Source organism: Bufo bufo, chromosome 1 (assembly GCF_905171765.1).
Source record: "Bufo bufo chromosome 1, aBufBuf1.1, whole genome shotgun sequence".
Classification (NCBI taxonomy): Eukaryota; Metazoa; Chordata; class Amphibia; order Anura; family Bufonidae; genus Bufo; species Bufo bufo.
The window spans coordinates 582,196,825-582,212,506 of record NC_053389.1 but is presented as its reverse complement, the minus strand read 5'-3'; the positions used below and the strand labels follow the sequence as shown (position 1 = coordinate 582,212,506).

Sequence of the window (15,682 nt, the reverse complement as noted above, 5' to 3'; positions counted from 1 at the left end):
ATGGGTCCGTGAACCGTTGTCCGTCAAAAAAATAGGACAGGTCATATTTTTTTGACGGACCGGAAACACGGATCACGGATGCGGCTGCAAAACGGTGCATTTTCCGATTTTTTCCACGGACCCATTGAAAGTCAATGGGTCCGCGAAAAAAAACGGAAAACGGCACAAGGGCCACGGGTGCACACGTGTGCAGGAGGCCTAATACAGACTGTATTACTCATACAGCCAATGCATTCCAATACAGAAGTATTGGAATGCATTGTAAAGGATTAGACCCCCAAAAGTTCAAGTCCCAAAGTGGGACAAAAAATAAATTGAAAAAAAAAGTTGAAAAAATAAAGTTTTCCCCCAAAATTTTTTAAAGTTTCAAGTAAAAATAAACAAAAACGTCATCATTTTCCCCAAATAAAGTTAAAAAAAATTGCTAAAAGATAGGGGGGGGGAAAAGTATACATATTAGTTATCGCCGCGTCCGTATCGACCAGCTCTGAAAACATATGACATGACCTAACCCCTCAGATGAACACCGTAAAAAATAAAAACTGTGCTAAATAAACCATTTTTTTGTCACCTTACATCACAAAAAGTACAACAGCAAGCGATCAAAAAGGGGTTTGCCCACCAAAATAGTACCAATCTAACCGTCGCCTCATCCCGCAAAAAATGAGCCTCTACCTGATACAATCGCCCAAAAAATAAAAAAAACTATGGCTCAGAATATGGAGACACTAAGGGCTGTTTCACACGAGCGGATGCCGTGCGTGACATCCACTCCGTGAATGACAGCCAAGACCCGATGCGAACTGCAGAGGCATGGAGCATTAACATGATTGATAATGCTCCGTGCCTCTCTGTGATCTCTTTACTATGAAATCACAGTGAGATAAAGTTGTCACAGTGATTTTGTAGTAAAGAGATCACAGAGAGGCACGAAGCATTATCAATCATGTTAATGCTCCGTGCTTCTGCTGTCTGCATCGGGTCTTGGCTGTCATTAACGGAGCGGATGTCACTCACGGCATCCGCTCGTGTGAAACAGCCCTAAAACATCATTTTTAATGTTTTAAAAAAGCTGTTATTGTGTAAAACTTGCATAAATAAAAAAAAGTATACATATTAGGTATCGCCGCATCTGTGACAACCTGGTCTATAAAAATATCACATGATCTAACCTGTCAGATGAATGTTGTAAATAACAAAAAATAAAAACGGTGCCAAAACAACTATTTCTTGTTATCTTGCCTCACAAAAAGTGTAATATAGAGCAACCAAAAATCATATGTACCCTAAACTAGTACCAACAATACTGCCACCCTATCCCGTAGTTTCTAAAATGGGGCCATTTTTTGGGATTTTCTACTCTAGGGGTGCGTCAGGGGTGCTTCAAATGGGACATGGTGTCAAAAAAAACAGTCCAGTAAAATCTGCCTTCCAAAAACCGTATGGCATTCCTTTCCTTCTGCGCCCTGCCGTGTGCCCGTACAACTGTTTACGACCACATATGGGGTGTTTCTGTAAACTACAGAATCAGGGCCATAAATATTGAGTTTTGTTTGGCTGTTAAACCTTGCTCTGTTACTGGGAAAAATGGATTAAAATTGAAAATTTGCCCAAAAATTTAAATTCTGAAATTTCATCTCTATTTGCCAATAACTCTAGTGGAACACCTAAAGGGTTAACGACGTTTGTAAAATCTGTTTTGAATACCTTGAGGGGTGTAGTTTCTTAGATGGGGTCACTTTTATGGAGTTTCTACTCTAGAGGTGCATCAGGGGGGCTTCAAATGGGACATGGTGTCAAAAAAAACAGTCCAGCAAAATCTGCCTTCCAAAAACCGTATGGCATTCCTTTCCTTCTGCGCCCTGCTGTGTGCCCGTACAGCGGTTTACGACCACATATGGGGTGTTTCTGTAAACTACAAAATCAGAGCCATAAATATTGAGTTTGGTTTGGCTGTTAACCCTTGCTTTGTAACTGGAAAAAAATTATTAAAATGGAAAATCTGCCCAAAAAGTTAAATTTTGAAATTGTATCTCTATTTTCCATTAATTCTTGTGAAACACCTAAAGGGTTAACAACGTTTATAAAATCAGTTTTGAATACCTTGAGGGGTGTCGTTTATAGAATGGGGTCATTTTTGGGTGGTTTCTATTATGTAAGCCTTGCAAAGTGACTTCAGACCTGAACCGGTCCCTAAAAATTGGGTTTTTGAAAATTTCAAAAAAATTTCAAGATTTGCTTCTAAACTTCTAAGCCTTGTAACATCCCCAAAAAATAAAATATCATTCCCAAAATGATCCAAACATGAAGTAGACATATAAGGAATGTAAAGTAATAACTATTTTTGCAGGTATTACTATGTATTATAGAAGTAGAGAAATTGAAACTTGGAAATTGGCCATTTTTTACAAATTTGGGGTAAATTTGTCATTTTTTATAAATCATTTTTTTTTTTTTTACTTCATTTTACAAGTGTCATGAAGTACAATATGTGACGAAAAAACAATCTCAGAATGGCCTGGATAAGTCAAAGCGTTTTAAAGTTATCAGCACTTAAAGTGACACTGGTCAGATTTGCAATAAATGGCCTGGTCCTTAAGGTGAAATAGGGCCAAGTCCTTAAGGGGTTAAAAAGTGGGTTTTGGATTTGCTTCTAAACTTCTAAGCCTTCTAAGTCCCCAAAAAAAGAAAATGGCATTTTCAAAATGATCCAAACATGAAGTAGACATATGGGAAATGTAAAGTAATAAATATCACTATCTGTTTTAAAAGCAGAGAAATAGAAATTTAAAAAATTGCAAATATTTCCAAATTTTTTGGAAATTTGGTATTTTTTTTATAAATTAAATATTTTGACTCATGAAGTACAATATGTGACGAAAAAACAATCTCAGAACGGCCTGGATAAGTAAAAGTGTTTTAAAGTTATCACCACATAAAGTGACACATGTCAGATTTGCAAAAAATGGCCTGGTCCTTAAGGTGAAAAATGGCAGGGTCCTTAAGGGGTTAAAAAATCAATTAGCATTGGTGTGGCGCTTTTTGTTTCACTGTATATCATCGATGGCTGGGATTGGGCTTCATTCTGCATAAACGCAATAGAAGTGTCATTTTTCACACTAACTTTGCTCTGATATCTGAAGTATCAATATGTATTTTTATGTTATTTATTTAATTTATGCATTACATGTTGCCACCTTGTTTAAGGGAAGGAAGTAACTTATTATATTTTGAAAGTTCACCCTGTTAGCATAAATTTCATCTATCAGGGGAAAGTTTATTTGTCAATTAGCAGAAGTAGTTTACTGTGACCTAAATTACTAAATTCCACCTTCCTTTACTGCCAGGACTCGCCAGACAGAGATGTGATATCTACATAATACAGTCGTGGCCAAAAGTTTTGAGAATGACACAAATATTAGTTTTCACAAAGTTTGCTGCTAAACTGCTTTTAGATCTTTGTTTCAGTTGTTTCTGTGATGTAGTGAAATATAATTACACGCACTTCAAACGTTTCAAAGGCTTTTATCGACAATTACATGACATTTATGCAAAGAGTCAGTATTTGCAGTGTTGACCCTTCTTTTGCAGGACCTCTGCAATTCGACTGGGCATGCTCTCAATCAACTTCTGGGCCAATTCCTGACTGATAGCAACCCATTCTTTCATAATCACTTCTTGGAGTTTGTCAGAATTAGTGGGTTTTTGTTTGTCCACCCGCCTCTTGAGGATTGACCACAAGTTCTCAATGGGATTAAGATCTAGGGAGTTTCCAGGCCATGGACCCAAAATGTCAATGTTTTGGTCCCTGAGCCACTTAGTTATCACTTTTGCCTTATGGCACAGTGCTCCATCGTGCTGGAAACTGCATTGTTCTTCACCAAACTGTTGTTGGACTATTGGAAGAAGTTTCTGTTGGAGGGTGTTTTGGTACCATTCTTTATTCATGGCTGTGTTTTTGGGCAAAATTGTTAGTGAGCCCACTCCCTTGGATGAGAAGCAACCCCACACATGAATGGTCTCAGGATGCTTTACTGTTGGCATGACACAGGACTGATGGTAGCGCTCACCTTTTCTTCTCCGGACAAGCCTTTTTCCAGATGCCCCAAACAATCGGAAAGAGGCTTCATCGGAGAATATGACTTTGCCCCAGTCCTCAGCAGTCCATTCACCAAAATTTCTGCAGAAGATCAATCTGTCCCTGATGTTTTTTTTGGAGAGAAGTGGCTTCTTTGCTGCCCTTCTTGACACCAGGCCATCTTCCAAAAGTCTTCGCCTCACTGTGCGTGCAGATGCGCTCACACCTGCCTGCTGCCATTCCTGAGCAAGCTCTGCACTGGTGGCACTCCGATCCCGCAGCTGAATCCTCTTTAGGAGACGATCCTGGCGCTTGCTGGACTTTCTTGGACGCCCTGAAGCCTTCTTAACAAGAATTGAACCTCTTTCCTTGAAGTTCTTGATGATCCTATAAATTGTTGATTGAGGTGCAATCTTAGTAGCCACAATATCCTTGCCTGTGAAGCCATTTTTATGCAACGCAATGATGGCTGCACGCGTTTCTTTGCAGGTCACCATGGTTAACAATGGAAGAACAATGATTTCAAGCATCACCCTCCTTTTCACATGTCAAGTCTGCCATTTTAACCCAATCAGCCTGACATAATGATCTCCAGCCTTGTGCTCATCAACATTCTCACCTGAGTTAACAAGACGATTACTGAAATGATCTTAGCAGGTCCTTTAATGACAGCAATGAAATGCAGTGGAAAGTTTTTTTTGGGAATAAGTTAATTTTCATGGCAAAGAAGGACTATGCAATTCATCTGATCACTCTTCATAACATTCTGGAGTATATGCAAATTGCTATTATAAAAACTTAAGCAGCAACTTTTCCAATTTCCAATATTTATGTAATTCTCAAAACTTTTGGCCACGACTGTACACTGGAAGACACTGCCAATGTAAAGTGACAAAATGTCACACAGGTCAAAGAAATGCTCTGGGAGTGAGGGACAAAAGAATTTCAGCAGTTAGCATATTGCAAGGTATAAACTATGTACAAACAGCAAAGAATGTGGCCATGTTATCCCACTTAGCCAGCCAGAAAGGAGTTGAGATGTTTACTACATCTAATAGATGGCTTAAAGGCTATGTACACCTTTGGTGACCTTTTTTTATTGTGTTGTATTCATTTTGAGCTAAAAATATATATTTTTTCAATTGGTCTTTATTAGAAATGTTGTACCGTTGTCTGTTCAGCCTTGAGTTTCTCTAGTAGCAGGAGCTGATGGCTCCTTATCTCTGCTCTCTGACCTTATAAACACCACCATAACTAAATCCTTATCTTACTGACAAGAATGTGGCTCAGGCTACTTTCACACTGGCGTTTTGGTTTCTGTTTCTGAGATCCGTTCAGGGCTCTCAAAAGCGGTCCAGAACCAATCAGTTTTGCCCTAATGCATAAGGATCCGCTCAGAATGCATCAGTTTGCCTCCGTTCCGTCTCCATTCCGCTTTGGAGGCGGATACGTCCTGGCACACAATGTAAGTCAATGGGGACGGATCTGTTTTCACTGACACAATCTGGCACAATAGAAAACGGATCCGTCCTCCATTGACTTTCAATGGTGTTCAAGATGGATCCGTCTTGGCTATGTTACAGATAATACAAACGGATCCGTTCTGAACGGATGCAGACGGTTGTCTTATCTGAAAGGATCCGTCTGTGCAGATCCATGACGGATCCGCACCAAACGCGAGTGTGAAAGTAGCCTTAAATAAGGGTTTTTAACCTTTTAGTCATTTAGATATCAGGGTTATTAGATGACTGGCACAAAAGATGCACTCAACTAGAAAAACTGTTAACCCTTTGTGACAGAACGATTGAAAAAATAATTTTTAGCTCAAAATGAGTAAAATGCAATTTTAAAAATGGCCCCCTGAATGTGTACATAGCCTTTAAGTTAAAGGGTCTATCCAGGGAACATAATCCTTTTAAAGGGGATCACCTCCTTCCCATGCCCTTCTCAGCAGTGATTGATGAGCTGCTCTGTATCTGCATACACAGTAGCCAGCCATCAGTCACAGGGGAGAAGGAGGGGGGGGGGGAGTGTATGCCTAATGAACACAGCAGACTTGTAACTATGAGTCTTCTTTCTTTGATCTATCATACAAGATACTTGTGCTGCTGAGGCCAGTGATTGGCTGCAGTCATGTGTTGTAGTCCACATGACAATAGGCACTGCAGTCCTGTAAACAAAGACTGTCGAGGAGCACCAAAATGGTGGTGCTGCAGCGGCATACTACCCGCAACAGCCAGAGGAATAAGTAACACAATGCATAGTGGTAAATTAATATAAAGAAGCATGTCTCTCACTGTAATACTGAACATGTCTTTCAATGTAATACTGACCATTGTGCTATCTTGAAGATTGCAAATATCACCATGATAGCCGTAATGGCGCCAACAGCAACATTAACACAAATGGCATATACACCTGTCGTAGAAAACAAGCAAAGGTTAGTAAAATCTAACCCAGGACCAGAAATTTATAACGAGTTATTATAGTATTACGTGAAAGTCGTTCATTGACCCAAGACACAACTTGTTTTTCAGTCTTCAATTATTTTTTTTAGTAAAAGATGGTAACCTAATACAAATGTTGACAAGTGTCCATTAAAGGGCTTGTCCCACAAAAAAATATTCCACAGTTTTCAAACCAGCACCTGGATCTGAATACTTTTGTAATTGCAAGTAATTAAAAATGTAGCATAGCCACTGAGTTATTTACTAAAATGTATCTGTATAGCGCCACCTGCTGTTTGTTCTTTTCTTATTTCTTTGACCTGCTCACTGAGATGCCACACATGCTCAGTTTCATCGTTCCATCTGCCTCCTGAGCTGTGATAGGGAGAGCTGAGACACGCCCCCTTAGCTGCAGCAGAAAAGACACTCCCCCTATATAAATCTAGCAGAGCAGTAAATGGGGAGCTCTCTGAATCCATGTGAGGTACAGGGCTGGTTCTAGCTTTGTTAGAAATAGACTGTCATGTATATGACATGTATTTGTCATGTATACGATTTTCATTTTTTACATTAGTCATGGGATAACCCCTTTAAGCAATATGGCCTAGATGTACTAATCACTTGAAAAATGGGTGGGGATAGGAAGGAAGGGGTATGGCTTCACAGCAAGAGGCATGGATTAAGATGCACTTTGTGCCACAATTCTGGCATAAGATTCTGTCTCAAAGTAAGCCAACCAGTAGTTGGTATGGAGCTGGACAACACTGTCTAGCTCTGCAGCAGATTTATCATCCAGCCCGGGATTAGAAATCTGCCCTATGGGTGTCCTTTATATTAGGTGCCACATTGTATCTGTGTTTTCTTTCATTTTCATTCACACAGAACTAGTAACAACAGATTAATACCAGTACCTGCACATGGTGTGACTTCTGCTTCATGTGACCCATCACATTTTACAGAACGATTGTTATTCCTCTCGGTGCAGTTAATCCCTATATTGTAAGGCCAAGGAGCTGACTTGAACGTTTCTGTGAATACATATAAATATATACTGTAAATACTGTTTGTATTGTCCTGCCAGTAAGAATCAGCATATCAGAAATGGCTTTCTTCTCAGCTGCACTAAACACATTACACATTTTGAAAAATAAGATTAAACTAACACCAGGGGGCGCAATTCCATGTATGTAATACCAGAAATGGAAGCATTTAAAAAAAAAAAAAAAAATGACTAGTTGAAAATGTGCCATGTTTTGTGTGATGTAATAAATAATCGTGAGACAACCTATCTAAGGATATATTTTTAGCTGCATACTTACTGTTGATACATCCATCAGATAATTTTATCCACACACTGGCATCCTGACACTGTAGAACTCCATGGCTTGTGTTTTTGTCATGACCATCACATTCAAAGATGTAATTAAATTCTTGGCCTACTGGAAATGTTGACTCAGAATAGTCTAGTTTTGCATTCTTTACAGTTGGTGGTGGACCACAGTAATCTAGAAAACACAAATACTATACTTTTACTGGACGTAATTTACAGTTTAATCCAATACAATTAGAATTATCATTAGATTAACATGCAGATTCTAGTTGATTTTGTATATATTTGATAGTTTATAACTCTTCTGCCTGTATATAATCAATGCTTTTTATAAAAATGGTAGTGCTATGATCAAGACAAAATAGTCGTACACATCAGATAAATGGGACTGTCTGACCATCTAATGCAGGCATCCTCAAACTGCGGTCCTCCGGCTGTTGCAAAACTACAACTCCCAGCATGCCCAAACAGCCTACAGGTATCAGCCTACTGAAGTGCATTGTGGGAGTTGTACATTGTTTTACAACAGCTAGAGGGCCGCAGTTTGAGGATGCCTGATCTAATGTGTATGGGGGTTTCCCCTTTCTGCCCTGCCATCTGCCATTGGGTGTCCCCCATACACATCAGATTGATTTTAAAGTGCCTGAGGTTTCTCCTCATTCAGGACACATGCAGGATCAGGCAAGCCAAGCTTGCATATGTATGGAGGAGTTGGGAGGGACAGTGGTCGGTCAAGCGAGTATTCAGCTGACAGCTATCTGTGTATGGCTAGCCTTTGGGTTCTTTGAAATGCGCAAGTTGAATTTTGCTCGTTTGCTACATGTATATATTGCAATTATTGAGGAGTGTGTATGTGGGGGGGTTCTTACAAACAATCTAGTGAGAAAATTCTTACAAACAATCAGGTGAGCAAATTGATTTTAAACTAATTGGATTCATTACCAATTTGACAAAACGTCATCCTCCAAACCAATCTGAAGTTTTAGTGATTGTTTTTTCGGACTAATTGCGGAAAAATGGCGCCCAGTGCCATTTGATTGTGAATATTGGTGAAGAAAAACATGAGGGAGAAAGATCACATGGATGATCACATGACACTAAGAGGAAGTGGGGAGAGGGTTTGGCCTGATTGGCTTAGAGGCTGATAGACAGTCTGGATCAGCCGATCAGGGGGCAGTAGGCAGACAGAATCTTATGCTGAGAATTGCCAGTAATCTAGATGTACTAAGGACACTATAGGGAGAGAATAGGGAGATATATTCGGTAGATATATTTTAGGGCATTTGATCAGGGAAAGCTTTGAGGGAGTGGGAGGCTTGCCAGCATAAACGATATCCCCCTGATATTTATCTTAGAGCAGATGCTCACCCTGATGCAACAAGGGACAGTGGGAGAAGAACAGCTTACGTGTTTTGCTGGCTGCCCTGTAGCGGTTGGATCCCATGGGAGAGGAAGTGACGCATGAGGAGGTGCCACTGGAGGAGGAGTCACTTGTGCAGGTGGACAAGGATGATGATGACACTGACCATGATGACCAATCGTTTTAGTAGAGAGTGGAGCCAGAAAGAGCTTGCTGGTGAGAATGGCAAGCTGTATGCTTGCTTGCTTACGTACCGACAGGCGTACAGTGGCGTAACTATAATTCTATGGGCCCCAGTGCAAACGTTGGATTGGCCTCCCCATTATAGGTTTGAATTTTGCCTCCTTCAATACTGTATATATTTCATTTTGCCACCTGACTCTGTATATATATATATATATATATATATATATATATATATATATATATATATATACACAATCATTTTGCCAGCTCTGTATATAGTTGAATGATTGCCTCCCCTCACTCTGTATATATTTGATTTTACCCCTTCTCACTCTGTATATATTTGAGTTTTGCCCCCTCTGTCATATATATGGGGTGGGCATGCATAAAAAAAAGTACCTCTGTTCTGTTCCGCTCCGTCTCTGCTTGCACAATCAGTTGCGAACACATCCCGTCATACCCTCTGCCGTGCCACGTCATCACGTCATCTCATGGGACCCATGAACTCCAGCACCGGGTCTCGCCGACATGCCATGATAACGTGGCGCAGGAGAGGGTATGGGGATATGCGCAGCCGCACTAGCATTTATAATGCAAAGCAGAGGGAATTGGCTGAAAGCACTTGCTCCATATTGTATAGCTGCTGCTGCCGCCATCATGACACTGTCTGCCTGCCTGCCTGACATCATCCTCCTTTCCATGTAGCTGCTGCCATACTGGTGCCACCGCCATCATGCCATTACCGCTGTCTGCTGCCTACCATCATATTCTTTACCATATAGCTGCTGCCATACTGCTGACACCGCCATCATGCCATTACATTACACTACATTATCATCATGTTCTGTATCATATGGCTTCTGTCACCATCATGCCACTACTGTTGTCTGCCTGCCTGCCTACCATCATGTTCTGTACTGTATGGCTGCTGCTGCCACTGTAGCTGCTACTCCCTGCTGCTAATCTCCCTACTGCCACTTCCATTACCTCTATGAATGGACTCTTAGCTCTACTACAAAATATTAAGAATATTATTATTACTACCTCCTGTTGGTATAGTTTCATTCATATTATTTGAGACTTCACAGTGAGATGAATCATTTCCGATCTCTGTATTTGTGGTTGTGCCGTCAGACCCTGCAATACAATCAGTAGATACATTCAATGATAATTCAATCTATGATGTCATTTATTACTACAAAACATAATAATATGGTACTTAACCTCTTTGTGCACCTTGAAGTACATGTACATCATAGGTATGAGGCCGGTACAGTTGACACCTGCCTATTGCAGCTGGCATCAGAGGTTGCCACGTGGTTGTCTTGGCGGTCAGAGCCTTGTGAAAGCCCCAAGACCTGCCATGTTAGAACTCCTATTATAGCTGTGTTTGACATGGGGTGTAAGCAGCTTTTCTGTGTGTTCCAGAACTGTGTTTGTTTGGTGTGTGTGTGTATAGCAGTGCTATGTATATACTGTATATGTCAGCTGTGCTTGTCAAGGGTTGTATGCAACTAAGCAGTGTGTATGTAAGATGTGTAGCAGAGTTGTGTTTGTCATGTAGTGGATGCAGCTGTGTAGCAAAGCTCTGTTTGTCAGATGTGTATTCAGCAATGCTGTGTGTGTTAATGACCTTGACCCCTCCACTTCATTAAAAGAGAATCTGTCACCAATTTTACACTGTCCTCACTTTTAAATCCTAACAGCTCCAGCATATGCCAATGAGTCCCCATATTCATGAGCTATGAGCTCATGAATATTAAGGACTCATCATTATGCATTGGAGCCAATGCAATATTTTGGCAAAATGGCTGGGTCAATTAAAGAAAGTGACCCAGCATTGTGCTAAAGGGATCTGTCACTAGTATATGCTGCCCTTAGTTAAGACACTATAAAACTGGTGATAGATTCCCTTTAAACCTCCAGGGAAGAGTTAATAAGTAGAACATATTTTTTTCAAAATGTTTGTTGTCTAAACCTGGGGTGCGTCTTATAGTCAGGTGTGTCTTATAGCATGGAAAATATATTATATAAGAGGGGCACTTGACACCTAATTGTTTATACTGTAGAGGACACTGTGGCTGCACTCACCAGCCGGAGGGTGGGGGTTGAGGAAGAACAATGTCACGCCACTCACTCACCAGTGTAGGGGAGAACGGCTCCTGCTACATTCAGTCAGCGCCCAGATTGAAGCACTGCGATGAGGCCAGTATCGAGCAGGGCAGGGAAAGAAAGAAGATGTCTCACCAGAAGTCATTCCACTGTGCATTCAGCAGTTTAGCTGAGAATGGCTCCTGCTACACTGACCTGCGCGTTTGGCTCAGCTGGTCCTGCTTCACCAACCTGTGGCTGGCCGCTCCTTCTGCATTCAGCACCTACATCGAAGCGATGTTCAGTAATGTATAGCATGATGTCGGCGCTGCAAGCACAAGGGGGTCCATGCTGAGTGGCTCTTGTGCCAAGCGGTTCCTGCTGCTTAAGCACAAGAGAGAGGGGAATTCCACCAGTGTCTATGAAAGTAGATATTAAAAGGAACTTCCAAATTGGTTTGTCCTGAATATTTTGTGTATTCAAATAGCTGATGCCTAGACAGATTATAGTCAGTGTCCTGGAACAAGAATTATGCCCTTAAAGGGGTTGCCGGGTTCAGAGCTGAACCCAGACATACCCACAATTTCACCCAGGCAGCCACTCTAATATGAGCATTGGAGCATTTCATGCTCCGATGCTCTCCTTTGCCCAGAGCAGGGAAAAGGCATTTTTAGGAGTTCCGGTGACGTATCGGGCTCTCCATATGCACTGCTAGGTGGAGACTTCCGTCCAGGAGTGAGCCCGGTGACGTAATCGGTATTAATTAGCGGGCTTTAGCACTGCCCTAGCCTGTTAAACGGCTAGGGCAGTGCTAAAGCCGGCCCATCAGAGCCGGTGACGTCACGGGAACACTGCTGGGCAGAAGCCTCCACCTAGCAGTGTAAAAAAGCCCTTGCTCTGCGCGATCCAGTGAAGGGCAAGGGAAAGCATCGGAGCATCGGGGGCTGCCTAGGTGAAAATGTGGGTATGTCCGGGTTCAGCTCTGACTATCTTCTAGTATTCTCATACTTCTGGACTTTTCTCTTTTTTTGCTACCAGAATTTCTGGACTATAAAAGGCAACTATGACATTCATTTGGGCACAACTTAAAAAGCTTGGTCTATGTTTGGATTGTAACTTAGGAAGTCTGAAGAATCCTCTAGTGAATACTTGTGGGAAGTTACCCTTTAAAGGGTTTTTTTCCGATGGCCTGTCCTCCAGAAAAGGCCGTCAATATCAGATCAGTAAGGCTCCAAAACACTAGTCAAGCATTTGGGAGAAGCTCTGGTGCTGGAAATTGGCGCTGGAGCTACACAGCTCCTCCCATTGTGTAGTGGATGGAGCTGGTTACTGCAGTGCTGCTCCCTTTTGAAGTCAATGGGAGCAGTGGTGCACTAGCTGGCTCTGTACACTACACAATGTGACTAATCCCTCCTGAAATAGAAAATTCATACTTACCTCTGGCGCTGCATGGGCATGGTCATGTGCTCCGCTTCAGCCAATGACTGGCTTCATCAGTGATGTGCTACTTGTGCCACATCACTGCTGAAGCCAGTTTTTGGCTGCAAATGAGCATGTGACCAGGCATATGCAGTGCCAGAGGTAAACACTTCGGAGACTGGAACATGAACATAACAGAGACAGCGATTGGGACCAGAGCGGCAGAGAGAAGTTAAGTATGAACTTTCTGTTTCAGGAGGCAATTAAAGGAGTCATTATTGTGGGAAAAATGCTTTAAGCATTCTCTCCGGTCTGCCGCAGTACACATGTTTTATTATGCACTCACAAAGAAGTAGAAATTACTCATCCTAAATTGATAACTTACTGCGGCAATAGCAAAACTCTGATATCCACCTATTATTTCCATTAGAATTATCACACATGTAGGTCAGATAGTTCGTAATGCCAGCAAAGTGGTCTGGATCACAGTTGTATGTTAGTTCTGTACCAACCAGAAACCTTTCAGCAGTCAGGTTTCTGATGGCTAAATCTGGGGGATAGTTACACATTTCTGTTGAAAAGGAAATACATAAAGACTTTTATTTAGTCATGCTTTTTCATTTGATTATTATCATTACCATTATATATGATCATTCTCATACAGATAAGGTGCATTAAATAATTTAAAGGCTATGTACACCTTCGGGGGCAATTTTTTAAATGATTGCATTATACTCATTTTGGGCTAAAAATACTTTTTTCAATTGGTCTTTATTAAAAATACTGAGCCGTTCATTCACAGGGTTAAGTGTTTTTGTAGCTGTGTGAATGTATTTTTACTTTCACTTTGTGCCTGTCATCTAATAAATCTTATCTATCAATTACTAAGAGGTCATGAACACTTATTTAGGCCATGTTCTTATCAGTAAGATAAGGATTGAGTTTTTGTTTATAGGTCAGAGATTAGGTCAGCTTAGCTGCCCCAAAGAGCAGAGAGAAAATTCAAATCTTGGTACTAGAGCAACTCAGCCCTGAACAGAGAAAAGAGATCCAAATTTTTAATAAAGACTAATTGAAAAAATGATTTTAGCTCAAAATGAGTTAGGGCTTTTTCACACGAGCAGATGCCGTGCGGGTAATCCGCTGCGTGAAAGAGTGCTAAGCCCCGCTCCGGACAGCAGAGACACGGTGCATTAACATGATTGATAATGCTCCGTGCCTCTCTGTGATCTTTTTACTACAAAAGCACAGTGAGATAAAGTTGTCACTGTGATTTTGTAGTAAAAAGATCAGAGAGGCACGGAGCATTATCAATAATGTTAATGCTCCGTGTCTCTGCTGTCCGGAGCTGGGCTTGGTACTCTTTCGCGCAGCAGATTACCCGCACGGAATCCGCTCATGTGAAAGAGCCCTTAGGGATCCAAATTTTTAATAAAGACCAATTGAAATAATGATTTTTGGCTCAAAATGAGTACAGTGCAATAATGGGAAAAAATTGCCTCCAAAGGTGTACATAGCCTATAACACATACTGTACCTGTCATTCTCGAACAGTTATCAGAATAAAGCTGGATTTACACAGGCCCACTGAGTGGCCGATTGATGGGAAGTGTTCCTTCCTGACAGTCGGCTGCTCATTCAGTGAAGGAGACTGCTGTTTAGACAGCACAATCTGCTGCCCAGAAGCCATGACCGGTGGTGCCTGCATGAAGAACAGGATTTCCCGATGAATGCGCATTTTGCTCATTCATGGGGTGATCGGTGGCACATTTACATGGCCAGATTGTTGGAAATGACCATTCGCAGGAACCGGTGTTACCGATAAAATGGGTAATTTTCAGGCCGTGTAAATGCACCTTACGAATTTTGGTGCAAATTTACTAATCCTGTCTAATATTTAGACAGCCTAGACTTTAACCAGTCAAATTTATCACATTGGCTTACTTTATTTGATAGCATTGGTGCATCTTGCTTGAAGGTAGCCAATTTTGTCTAACTTTACAACATTTTTTGGTTGGTTTATGTTGCGTAAAAATTTTGCCACAGCGTTGGAGCACACAGATCCATTTTAAGCCTTACCCTTTCCTAATAAGCCATACCCCTTCTATAATGAGGGACAAAACTAGTCTAAAAACAGACAATATTTATGGTGCAAGGTAAGGCTACTTTCACTTTAGCGTTTTGGCTTTCTGTTTGTGAGATCCGTTCAGGGCTCTCGAAAGCGGTCCAAAACGGATCAGTTTTGCCGTAATGCATTCTGAATGGAAAAAGATCCGCTCAGAATGCAGCAGTTTGCCTCCATTCAGTCACCATTCCTCTCTGGAGGCGGACACCAAAACGCTGCCTGACACAATAGAAAACTGATCTGTCTCCTCTTGACTTTAAATGGTGTTCAAGACGGATCCGTTATGGCTATAGAAGACATAATACAACCGGATCTGTTCATGACGGATGCATGCGGTTGTATTATTGTAACGGAAGCATTTTTGCAGATCCATGACAGATCTGCAAAAAACGCTAGTGTGAAAGTAGCCTAAGTGTACCAGTGTTCTGGTGCACATTGAGACAAGAGTTTTATCTCATTAGTAAATCCCCCCTACTATGGTGTACTTGAGAAATAAAAGTATTTCTGACCTACTGTATATGTTACATGCATGATACATTTTGAGTTGAACTTTATTTGGCCATGAATCTGCTTGGAAGATCATTCAGGATAAGAGAGAGTAGGGATGGAGTCAGGTTTTAGATGGAGTTCACTGTGAATGGGACAGA

The 15,682-nt window shown here is 41.2% G+C and overlaps 1 protein-coding gene across 1 annotated transcript in view; it reads right to left on the bottom strand.

Annotated features, from left to right (window-relative positions):
• Positions 1-15,682, bottom strand: part of LOC120984356 — a 74,528-nt gene that overhangs the window by 13,464 nt on the left and 45,382 nt on the right. Inside the window, exons 2-6 of the mRNA XM_040413333.1 lie at positions 13,297-13,482; positions 10,446-10,538; positions 7,845-8,030; positions 7,437-7,553; positions 6,412-6,496 (exon numbers count right to left, since the gene is read on the bottom strand). Of these exons, the coding sequence (XP_040269267.1) occupies positions 6,412-6,496; positions 7,437-7,553; positions 7,845-8,030; positions 10,446-10,538; positions 13,297-13,482 (667 nt within the window). The remainder of the gene's footprint in view (positions 1-6,411; positions 6,497-7,436; positions 7,554-7,844; positions 8,031-10,445; positions 10,539-13,296; positions 13,483-15,682) is intronic.